This window comes from Echinops telfairi, unplaced genomic scaffold (assembly GCF_000313985.2).
Source record: "Echinops telfairi isolate 266 unplaced genomic scaffold, ASM31398v2 ScPeMD7_1;HRSCAF=3_0, whole genome shotgun sequence".
Taxonomy (NCBI): domain Eukaryota; kingdom Metazoa; phylum Chordata; class Mammalia; order Afrosoricida; family Tenrecidae; genus Echinops; species Echinops telfairi.
In genome coordinates, this window is record NW_022103896.1 from 40810200 (window position 1) to 40822670 (window position 12471).

The following is a 12471-nucleotide window of genomic DNA, read 5'->3' on the forward strand; positions in this document are numbered from 1 at the left end:
GGTCTCCCCAATCCCGCAGACCCCGGCAGACATGAAGTCCTTCCCGACTTACCTGCCAGACGCTCTGCAAGAAGATCCGAATGACAAACCTCAACGCAGAGAACCCTCTAAAGCTCCGGGCGTGCGGGCGTGTCCGCGCATGCGTCTGTCCGGCTTCTTCCTCCACGTGGTCTGGAGTCGCGCCGGGACTACAATTCCCACAATGCCGAGCGCCGCCGCGCTGCCCTGCGCCTTAGGGCGGAGAGTGCCAGGGGTTAGTTAGTTCCGAGAGGAGGACCGACGTTGCCGTAGGTGTTCGCTCTTTTCAGGCTCCGCTGGGCAGAAAGGGTTTGCCATGTCGTCCTTGATCAGAAAGGTGATCAGCACCGCCAAAGCCCCAGGGGCCATTGGTCCCTACAGGTAACGTTGCAGGTGGGGAGCGAGTGCTGGCCCGGGGCGCGGGGGCTCTGGGCTGCGACCACTCGGAGTCATTCCGAGGGACCTTGGGGTTCGTCGGGGCCAACCCCATCGAACAGGTGAGGAAACAGCGCGCGAAGGAGGCACAGCCAGGTTGGGAGCCCGCAGCACCCGGAGACCCCCGCCACTTAGACGGCAGCCCTGGGGGACCTGGCTCCGTCTGCGCCTCCGCGGACTTTGCGCCACCCTTAGACCGCCTGGCGCTGCAGCCCAGCCGGTGTCTGCCAGAACTCTCTGGAAGCGGCCCAGCCCTGGTTTCTTCTTTTTCCTTTATGGAACAGCTTTATTGACTTAATTTACATACCGTAAGGTTCACCTGTTGCCCGTGTACAATCCATTGATTTTTAGTATACCCAAAAAGCTACGCAGCCTTCTCAACCGTCTAATTCCCGAGCATTTTCATTGCCCCCAAAAGGAGCCCCACACTCATTAGCAGGCACTCCTCACTCCCTCCTTACCCGGCCTCTGGCCATGCTGTCTGCTTCCTTTGTCTCTCTGGATTTGCCTGCGCTGGCTGCCTCGTAAGTGGAATCTTGCAATCTGCCGTATTTTGAGAATGGCTTCTTTCAGATGCCATACCCTAACCCTCTTTTCATTTTAAGGAGTGATTCCCACAAATGACAAATGTGGGTGTCTTCTCTAGAGAAAGCTGTTATTTTTATAACGCTCAAAACCAAAACGACAACAACAAAAAACCCTCTCCTCCATTGAGTTGGTTCCGACTCATAGACGTAGTTAGTGGGTTACACATTGGGCTACTATCCCACAGGGTCAGAGGTTTGAAACCACCAGCCACTCTGCTGGAGAAAGATGAGACTTTCTACTCTAGTAAAGATTTACAGTGTCAGAACCTACAGGGGCAGTTCTACTCTGTCCTATAGGGTCCTGTCAGTTACAACCTCTGCACATCTACCTAAGTCTTACTGCGTGCCCCTGAGTCAATTCCAACCCCCAACAGTCCTATAGGACAGGGTAGAATTTCCTCAAAGGGGTTTCTAGGCTGCAACCATGGCGTGATGGTTGAGTTGGCTGCTAACCACAAGGTCAGCAGTTCGGAACCACCAGCCCACTCCTCAGGAAAAGGTAAGGCTTTCTACTCCCATAAAGAGTTACAGTCTCAGAAATCCACAGGGGCAGTTCTATAGGGTCGCTATGAGTCAGAATTGACGCAATGGCAGTGAGGGTTTTTTTAATAATTTAATCTTTATGGGGTGCAAACCCCAAGTCTTTCCCCCAGCCACACCGAGTGGGTTAACAGTCCCCTGCTTTACCATGGCATTGCCTGTGTTCTTCATGTATGTCTTAAGACTCACTTTTTATAGCGTGTCTGGTGATGCTTACGAATTTATAGCCCGTGCTCATTTCCCATCAACAAAATCCATTGCAAACCACAAGAAAGATACATTTCTAAGACTACCTGGTCGACTCTAGTTAAATATATGAAAGCAGGTCACCAAGTATTGTTATAAAAACCATATAATTCTTTATTAAATAAAGATATCCCAAAATGAAGCTATTGTTGCTAACATAGCCTCCATCGAGGTAGGTCTAAACGCTTCTGCCAGTGTAGTTTCCATCTGTCTGACCATCCCCCAAGACTTCAGTGCTCTTTCATTTATGCCACATCAGAAGAGGCAGGTGTGGCATCCCTGAGGGACTCAGAGATCTTTGAGTTTGAGGAACAAAGCAAAAAGTCAGAAGGCTCAAGGTCTGGACTGTAGGATAAATGGGTAAGGTTTCCCAGTGAGATTCTCATAGGGCAGCCCCTGGGACCCTCAGCGAATGAGCAGGTGCTTTGTTGTGAAAGGAAAAAAAAAATTCCTCAGTGCACTTTTCCTGGCCAATTTCTCCCCAGTGCCGTTTTCCGTTTTCTTAAGTTTTCTTCCTCATAAGCCCCTGTGGCGGCTCCATGTCCTTGGAGAAAATCGATCAAGTTCATCCCTCTGGGATGCCAAGGAAGAGTCTCCACAATCTTCGGAGCTGGCCTCTCTGCCCTTGAATGTACATGGCCCAGCAGATTCCTTTGGAAGTCACTGTTTTGACCGGACCCTTCTATTGAAGGCACCTTAACGAGATTAAGACAAGTGTATTCCTGGGATAATTTTTGTGCAGCCATCCAGTGATTGGAGAGACATGTTTAAACACATTTATGTAGAATAAGCCCATGCATGTATGAGCTAGAACCTTAGTAGCAGTATTTTTTGATGTGCTTATATGTCTAATGGCCTGAAACATCTTGCACAAAGTTTCTCAATATGTATTGTTGAATGCATGCATCTATGATTGGCTGTAGCATGCCTAAATACATGGGCTAACAAGAAGTACTTATGAGCCTTACCTATCTCTGTAGCCCTCTTTTCAACCATCTGTCTGACACATAGTGTGCAGTAAAGCTATTCAATGACTATGGTCTGGTTGAAATGCTGCTCCTTTCCAGTCTTTTGTGTTGAAGAATAAAGCCCTTTCCCACTAATTAATTACATCCTAGTGAAATTAATTGGGCATATTAAAGAATTTTTGGAAACAGGAAACTGGTTTAGTTGCTATGTGCATGGAGTTTGTAGTGAGTGCATTGTTTGTTTGTTTTAATTCTGAGTCCTGCCCAAAAGAATCCAAATCTGTTGGACTTTGGGTCCCTGGCCTTGGGATGCAGGAGGTGGTGGTGGCACAAATTAACTGATGAGCTCGGCACATTTCAGCAGTGCCACAGCAGAACCTTGAGCGGGTTCAACACCAGTTCATCATTGCCTGGCTAACCCCACATCTAATCACAAACGTATTTAGTGATGGACCGTGGGACATAGAGGATGGCGTGTAAAGAATGCCGAGGATGCTCTGAAGGCAGTGTTACTTATTACCCTTTGTGTCAGGTAGAACCATGTACTTGTCAATTTTCTGAAGCCCCACAACTTGGATGGTAGTGTTCTTATGCTCAGGAAGTGCCGTCTGCCCTCTCTCCAGTGACTTTTTGTTGTCTTCATTTTACTGTTGGTAAAATCTGTAAACACAGTCACAGAGCTGCTATCAACTCAAGGGCAACTCGTAAACGAGAACCATTTTCACGCTGATTAGTGCGTTTACCACCACAGGATATTTCCAAAAGTTCTCTTCACCCCAACAGAAACTCAGAGCGAACTCCTATTAAATGTAGCGATCTGTGAGTTTTAGTAGATGCCTAGAGGCTTGGACCCACTAAATACCACAGTTAAGCTTTTGAACACTTCTGTCACCCCCAAATTCCTTTACACCCTTTTGAGGTCAGTATGCAACCCCATTGCTAGTCTCAGGCAACCACTAATCAGCTTTCTGTTGCTAAGAATCATTCCATTCTAAATGCCATCTAAGTGGAATTGAACGGTGTATGCAGTAGTTAAATCCATTTTAGCTGAATAGAATTCTGTTTTGTGGATACATCACTTTTTTTTAAAACCCCATTGAACAGTCAGTGAGATTTTGGGGTTATCTTGTATGTGTTCCTGGTCTCTGCTTAGAACGTTCTCATGTGTAGCCGCTGTCCAAACAACTGCCCTTTCTTAGTTACATTTTCTTGTAAGCATTTTCTCCCCATCTCCCACTTCCTTTTTCAGCTTTTGCAAGATGTCTTTTGGCAAAAGTTTTTTATTTTAATCAAGTCCAGTTGACGAACTTTTTCTTTTATAATTTGTACTTTTCATGCTCTAAGAAATCTTTTGGCGTTCTACTTAATATTTTCCATTTGACGCTAGATTTCTGTCATTGCAGTCAAGCCGTGTTGGTCGACAGGACCATGTACATTTCGGGACAGGTGGGTCTGAACCCGTCAGACGGACAGCTTGTGCCAGGAGGGGTAGTAGAAGAAACCAAGCAGGTAAGTCGTTCCCACCCTTGAGCTGCTCTGTCCTGTGAGGCTGTCGGCTGGGGCAATGTTGAGTAGTCCGCTGGCGGATTTATAGAGCTGGCCAGATAGAACGATTTTGTCAGTGCCTCCCTGATTGGTTCAGGACAGTTTTCTCTGCATCAAGAGTTGAAATTTTGATGGATGGTTGAACAACCAGAAAGAGATCCCTCCTCTTTATGACAAAGGTTTATGACCTTTAGCTGTGTTGTCAAAATCACATAACATCTTGTCAATTCCACCCAGATTGGGAAATTTGGCTTCTCAGGGCCACTGACCTGCATTAGCAAAACAAAAGATGGCACCTTAGGAACAAAAGTCAGCATTTCTTAGTGAGAGAAAAATAGTAAAGATTATACACAGCGTGTTTCTAAGCTCTGAAGGGGGAACTCAGCTCTATCCACTCAATAACCAAATATACAAAGAGGCTGGTTGATTCTATCATATGAGATCTATATGACAGAATTGATATTGAAAAATCTCTAAGAGAAATTGTCATCTGGAAAAACTAAGATCCAGAGCAGCTTGCATAGTATGCTAGTATGCATGCATGTGTGTGTATATGTGTCTAAAGATCTGTATACACTGATGTGGGTATAAGCATTAACTGTGTCTGGAAACATGAAGGGACTTCAAACTGTTCCACAAATCGTTTGAAGCCCTCTCAGAAGCCGACACTGGTGCCTCTGAGGAGAACTGGAGGCATGGGAGGTGGGGAGCTATCTTTTCATTGCGTTTGCTTTGGTAGCTTTTGAAGGTGTTACCATCTAAGTTAAGGAGACAGCTAAATGACAACAAATAAAATATATGTGTATATATATGTGTGTGTGTATTCATTTCACACACACCCACAGGCTGTAGTGTCAAGTATACGGTGTACACAATTTGTTTTAGAAAAATCTTTCTTGAAAACAAAACACTGCCTTGAGTCCATTCCACCTCTTGGGAACCCCATGGGACAGAGTGAAGCCACCTCGTTGGGTTTCAGAAACTACGTCTTTCACAGAGCAGACGGCCTCATCGTTCTTCCTCGGAGCGCCTGGTGGACCTGCCCGGGAGTAGCAGCGCAGTGGGAATCCACGGCGCCACCAGGGCTCCTGTCGGAGAAAAATCGGCCTCACAAGTATTCGCTAAAGGAAAACATTCACTTTAAGTGCCTGCCGACTCGTGCTTGTCCTTGAGTTAACGGAGTGAGGTGTCCCAGAAACGACTGCGCCGTCGTTCAGTGGATACTGGCGGAAAGCACCCGAGGGCCGAGCTTGTACTCCCAGAGGGGACAAGGCTGCCCACTCACCTCAGAAAGGTCCATTACATGCCAAGGAAACCAAACAGCAGCTCTGCCGGGAAAAGCTGGGCAGTCTTCCTGCCACGTAAGCAAAGATGATCCACTGAGGTCAGGAACCCGGAACGACCACGCCAGAGCCTTAGACCGTTCTTGTGTTGGCCCGCAGGCTCTTGCAAACATGGGTGAGATCCTGAAAGCTGCCGGATGCGACTTCACCAATGGTGAGCTTTCTGATCGCTATTTCTTGGGGTTTCTGTTTTTCTCGGTGTTTGTAAGTATTCCAAGAGTCGTCAGTTATTTTAAATGGGGCTTGGATAGAACTACTTCTCTGAATGATCAAACTCATATTGCATTATTAAATTTGTAGAAGCAAACCTAGCCCACATCCTCTATGGTCTTTAAAAAGAGCCGTTACGTCAGACAGTGTAAGACGTGACAAAATAATAATTTATAAATTATGAAGGGTTCATGAGGGAGGGAAGAGCGGGAGGAGGGGGAAAAATGAGCTGATACCAAGGGCTCAAGTAGAAAGAATGTTTTTTAAAAATGAGCTGATACCAAGGGCTCAAGTAGAAAGAATGTTTTTTAAAAATGAGCTGATACCAAGGGCTCAAGTAGAAAGAATGTTTTTTAAAAATGAGCTGATACCAAGGGCTCAAGTAGAAAGAATGTTTTGAGAATGGTGAGGGCAACAAATGTACAAATGTGCTTTTTTTTTTTTATACAATTCATCACAATACATAGGTCAATTGTGTAATGCACACCTATACATTTATTGCCCTCATTATTCCCAAAATTCGCTTTCCTCTTGGGTCCCCGGAATCAGCTCATTTTCCTTTTTTCCCCTCTCCCTCCCTTCCTCCTCCCTCAAATGTGCTTGACATGATGTATGGATGGATTGTGATGAGAGTTGTATAAGCCCCCAACAAAATGATTTTAAAAAGAAAAAAAAATTAAGAATCAGTATTTTATGCTGACATTTAAATTTTTTTAATCTTTTTGAAGAACACATGGGATTTGGGGCTGCTGTATTGTTATTGCGTCTTAAAATATCCTGTGCTAACAATCTGGAAAAATGGCTCTTAGTTCTAAGTCCTTTTTTGGGTCAGTTCTGGGGTGCCTTTGATGAAGCATTGGACTGCTTGCTAACTGCAGGGCTTGTAGTTCACACCCACCCAACAGATACTAGGGATAAAGATGAGACTATCTACCTCTATAAAGATTGACAACTTGAAAAAATAATAATTTACAAATTACCAAGGGTTTCTGAGGGAGGGGGGTGAAAGAGGGAGAGGGGGAAAATGAGGAGCTGACACCAAGGGCTCAAGTAAAAAGCAAATGTTTTGAGAATGATGATGGCAGCAAATGTACGAATGTGCGTGACACAATGGACGTATGGATGGATTGTGATGAGAGCTGTACGAGCCCCCAATGATTAAAAAAAAAGACTGACAACCTGGGAAACCCTCTGTATAGGGTTGCTGCGGGTGGGCGTAGACTCGACGGCAGTGGGTTTGGGTTCGGGATCAGACCGCTAGCTAACCGTCACGATGCTCTGTCTGTCCTCCAGTGGTCAAGACGACTGTGCTGCTGGCCGACATAAATGACTTCGCGACTGTCAATGACATCTATAAGCAGTGTACGTGATTTGGCTTTCTTCCTGTTTTCCACTTAAAAAGAGATGAATTCGTTGATTCACCGAGTGCCTGTTGTGCTGGAGGAGGGATAACCGATAGGAAAGAACGTGCCCTCGTGTCTGCAGATTGTCTGGGGAAGCGCGCAGTCTGGCGATGTGAAAAAGACATTGCTCTTGGGTTCCCTGGATGAATCTGCTACAACCCATTGTAATCAACCATTTTCCTGAAACTTAACTATGTCACCCTGTTCTCAGGCACTGTGCACCCTGAGCACCTCGTCTCTCATCGAGCAGGGTCAGGGTGACAGTGAGGACCAGCCTCGGTTTCCGGGCAGTGGAGCCGTTCAGAAAAGCATGACGCGCCCTCGACTGGGGCAGACGTCTGAGCGAGCACGTCTGAATAGGAGCTGCTTCTCTAGGCTGCACAGAGTAGCCACGTGCTTGATGATGCAGTGTTGACAAGCAATGCGAATATTCCCGAGAGCTAAAATGAAACTTTTGTTGTTGATTCAGATTTCAAGAGTAGTTTTCCTGCTAGAGCTGCTTACCAAGTTGCTGCTTTGCCCAAAGTAAGTACCCTGGAGAAACATGAACGGAAGCAATTCTGAATCTCACTTTCAGTTTTCGTGTGCGTTGTGTGACGATTGCACGGTACATCAGTTTTCTATCCAACAACCCATACGAGGAGTACCAAAAAAAAAAAACCAATTTCTTTCCCCAAAACTATGCATTTAATTTTTTTACAAAGCAACCTTGTTACCTTCAAAGTACTCTCCATTACAACGAATACATTTGTCAATTCTGTGATTCCATTCTTGGAAACATTTTTTTAAACTCACCCGTTTAGATGGCTGACAGCATCTCCCTTGTTATTTTCTTCACCTCTTCCACGGCATCAAATCGCTGTCCTTTTTATGGCCCTCTTCATACAAAAAGAAGTCACATGGAACAAGGTCAAGTGAGTAAGGCACATGGGGCAAGAGAGGCATGCTGTGTTTTTGTTTTGTTTTGTTTTAATTTTATTAGGGGCACATACAACTCTTAACACAATCCATACATACATCAATTGTGTTAAGCACATTTGTACATTCCTTGTCCTCATCATTCTCAAAACATTTGCTCTCCACCTAAGCCCCTGGCATCAGTTCCTCATTTTTCCCCGCTCCCCCAGAGGCATACTGTTTTTGCCCAAAACTGGCGCATTGAAATGGCTGTGTGAGCAGGGACATTGTCATAGTGGCAAAACCAGTCCCCCATCTGCCACAAATCAGGCCTTTTTTTTTATCACACACTATTAAGCAATCTTTTCAGAACCTTTAAATAGAAAGCTTGATTAACAGCCTGACCTGGTAGAATGAAATCCAAATGCAATACGGGTTGACATTTTTGTCCATTCGGGAAGTTGATGAGCATCCAGAACTACGTTTGTCATCGACATTCACCTTTTGTGAAATGAGAAAACCACTTGTACACTTGTTTTTCCCATAGTGCTGTCCTTGTAAGCTCTGTTCAACATCGCAACAGTTTCAGCAGCATTTTCCCAAGCAAGAAACAAAATTTCACAGCCTCACAGTATTCTCTTAAATCAGTCATCACAAAAAACAAGGTTCAAGTGAAACTGCTTTTATGAAAAAATTAACTGTGACCAAAAAGAACCTTCCCAGGTGACACCACTGGGTGCACTAACTCAGGCGGGTGCTTCCACGCTTGCCTAACGAGAAAAATACATACTATGAAGGCCCCGCCCAGCAGTTCTGGGATTTGGATCATACCTGTCGTACATATGTTGTTTCATTTCATTGACTGCAATTCCCACAATGAAATATTTCTTATCCCACATCTCTGTGCTGCCTGTTTCCACACCTTTCCTAGCCCTTCTGAACTCTCTCTTTGGGTAAATACTGCCCCTTTGATCTCACATCTTGCCTTTCCTAATGGGTGCCTACCTCCCCAGTACTATTGTCTATTATTTGGTTGAAAATTGAGCCTCAGAAGCAAGTTCGTTTCCAGACCCGAAAGGTGACTGAGGGCCATAATCTCAGGGGTGCTGCCAGTCTGTCCAGCCAGTAAGCCCAAACCATTTTATGATTTTGAGTTTGTCCCACGCCATCCAAGACCTTCTAGTGATCTCTGTCAGAGCAGTTGGTAGTGGCAGCAGGACACCATCTAGTTCTTCTGCTCTCAGAGTGGTGAAGACTGATAGTCATGTGGCCCATTAATTCATTGGACTGTTTCCATATATCTTTAACAGCAAATGAAATACCTATTATAACATGTTTGGGAAAAAATTAAGATACTCTAAGGTAACACACATAGACATAACAGAATCAGAATAATTAAATTGTGAGAAAATGTAAAAATAAAATTTACGAAACCCAGCTGGATTGTAGTGATATTATTTAGGGACTATAAATTTGAGCCATATTTATGAGGTTTGCAGTATTTAATATACTTGGCTATTGTGTTATGAGAAATCTAAACCTTTCATTAGAAAATATCTTTAAATTGGTGGCATATTTACTACCATTCTTTCTATATTCTACCTGGATGCTCTTTTCCTGTAACTCTGAGGTTCACAATAGCCCCTCCTACCAAAAAGCAGCTCTGGCTGACTACTTCCATGTGCAATTTCCACTGAAGAAAATTTATCTTCTAAGAATGGCATTTTCATTACTTTAATTGACTGTTACTTGGGATGATCCCTATCAACAAACTTATGAGGCTATGGGGTGTCTTAGAAACTGTTCTGGGCTTGGAATCACACGTTAGAATCCGTCATCTGGTTTTGTGGCCTGACATGAGTTAATGAACCTTTGTAAGCCTCGGTGATTAGAAGTCCTGGGGGCGCGGTGGTTCAGTGCTCTGCTGACTAAAGGTCAGTGGTTCAAACCCACCAGCTGCTCTGAGGGAGAGAGATGTGCTAGTTGGCTTCGGTCAGGATTTATAGCCTTGAAAGCTGCATAGGGCAGTTCTACTCTGTAGAGTTGCCTTGAGTTGAAATTGTCTCAAGAACTATGGGTTCGGTTCTTTGGTTTTTGAGCTTCAGTGTATCTTTCTGTGGGTTGGAGGTGGGGCAGGGAGACCTGTCTTAGAGAACTGTTTGGAGCATTATCTGTGCTAACATAGGTGACATTGTCTAGCACAGTCCCTGGCCCATCATCTGTTCTTATGGGCATCCCCCATAGCGAATAGTTTAATCATTATAGTACTGTTTACTGGTAGTTCCATATTCTTAGTAGGTGCTATCCAAAAGGCAAACAAACTCTCTGCTCTTGAGTTGATGCCAATTCATGGCAACCCTCTAGGACAGGTAGAACTGCCCCTGTGAGTTCCTCAGACTGTTTATTCCTTACAGGAGTAGAAAGCCCATCTCTCTCCCACAGCGCAGCAGGCGCTTTTGAACTACTGAATTTATGATGGTCAGCAGGCCAGTGTGTAACCACTGTGCCACCAGCGCTCCTTAGTAGGTGTTATCAAGCTCCCTTAATCGCTGAAAAATGACCTAACCATTGTCTTTTTACTTTCCTTAAAGGGGGCCCGGGTTGAAATTGAAGCAATAGCGATCCAAGGACCAATCTCATCAGCATGACTATAAATGGGACCAGTGTTGTGAAGCGCCTGGGATTTTCAAAATATCTTAAAATTAACACTAATTTTTGTAATCAATGCTTGAAGTGGAAGCTTGACCAAAATAATCTGATGATTTTGTATGTGTGGAAATTCCCTCTAAGGGGAGAGCTGAACATGAATTGAAGATCAGATGGATTTAATTGTTGGTATTGTAAGTCACATTTATTTACAATCAATGAATGTGGACGAAGGTTCACTCATTACATAGTTACTCTGAGTGACAGGAAACAATAGGTAGAAAATATGTTACCCCAGCGGATAAATAATAAGCACACTTAATCCAATTAAATCTTAGTAATACAGTGAGGGATTACACTCGTATCAGATCCATGATTCTGCTTTTACTTGAATAAAAGTATCCAAACTGAATGGCAGAAGCAAAGAAGAAAGTGGACCAAAATTGTATAGAGGTAATCTTTTTCTAATGGAAATAAAATAAGATGTGCAAGTCTTTCCTGGTGTCGTTCATTCCTCTGACAGCCAGTGTGGCACTTTTCTCATGAGTAATCTGATTGGAGCCAGGTGATGATGATCAGAGCAGGATTTACTGCACAAGACCTCTTTAAGTGTTAAAAAGCAGAGGTGTCACTTTGAGAACTAAGCTGCGCCTGATACACCCCACGGTACTCCCTCACTTCAAACACACGCAGAAATGGCCATGAGTAAGCAAGACCAAAGAACAGGCGCATTGGTATTGACAAAAAAATCATGCACTATCCCAAGGGCTGCTGTGAGAAAAAGGCCGGGAAGAGAGAGTGCGCAGACAACACATTCTTTATTCTCATATTTAAGAAGCCTGGGAGACCAGGGCTCTAGGTGGAGGGAGGCCTTCGTGATTGTGAGAGCTGCATCCCAGTCACATTCCCCTAATTAAAAATCATCCCCGCAATATCTCCCAAAGTTAACTCTTTTGGAAGCACGTGGCCTATTGGTACCTGACCCAGCAGCTTGATCTATAGAAGCAGATATGTTGCTATGCTCCCCGCCGAGGGGACAGCCACACCCCCTTAACTGCCCCCAACACTGGTGTTACATTACTCCCCCAACGAACTCAGGGGCCTCTAGGGTTACTATACTGCCCACTTTGTTACATGTGTGGTTACCTGTAATTAGAGGAGAACACTTCTCCCACTCATTCCTGATGTCATGAACAAGGTGAGCACCCCAAAACTTCTGTCCATCTCTAATTTCTTTCCTTCAACTACATGACCATCCCTTAGCACCCAACCGGATGTGAGCTGGTTCCCACAGACTACCAGAAGAACAAACAAACCTTGGAAAGGGAACATCATCGTGTATATTGGGCTTGCCTTTTGAGTCAGAACATGCCTGGTAAGGTTGAGGGTCCGTGAAAAGAAGGCCCACAATGAGGTGGATTAACCCAGGGGCGGCAAGTGTGCTCAGAGATAGGCAGGACGCGAAGGAAGGCACAGCACCAGGCTGCAGTTTGTTCTGTTGTACATGAGGTTGCTGTGGGTTGGAACTGACTCCGCAGCGAACAAGGACAAGGGAAGGAGCAGCCCTCAAAGTCACGTACACCACAGATCTCAGCACATTCTTTCCGACTAAGTTTGAGGACTGTGTGATGGG

General features: G+C 44.7%; 2 protein-coding genes across 2 annotated transcripts in view; one reads left to right on the forward strand and one right to left on the reverse strand.

The window, feature by feature from the left end:
* POP1 (POP1 homolog, ribonuclease P/MRP subunit) overlaps positions 1–102 on the reverse strand; it is a 32256-nt gene extending 32154 nt beyond the window's left edge. The window contains exon 1 of the mRNA XM_004697702.2: positions 53–102. The gene's annotated coding sequence lies outside the window, so the exon portion shown is untranslated. The remainder of the gene's footprint in view (positions 1–52) is intronic.
* Positions 103–269: 167 nt separating this feature from the next.
* Positions 270–11332, forward strand: RIDA (reactive intermediate imine deaminase A homolog). The gene is made up of 6 exons (XM_004697463.2): positions 270–399; positions 4198–4303; positions 5782–5836; positions 7186–7254; positions 7765–7820; positions 10784–11332. The coding sequence occupies exons 1-6, from the start codon at positions 335–337 to the stop codon at positions 10838–10840; spliced, it is 408 nt and encodes a 135-aa protein (XP_004697520.1). The 5' UTR covers positions 270–334; the 3' UTR covers positions 10841–11332.
* Positions 11333–12471: the final 1139 nt, after the last annotated feature.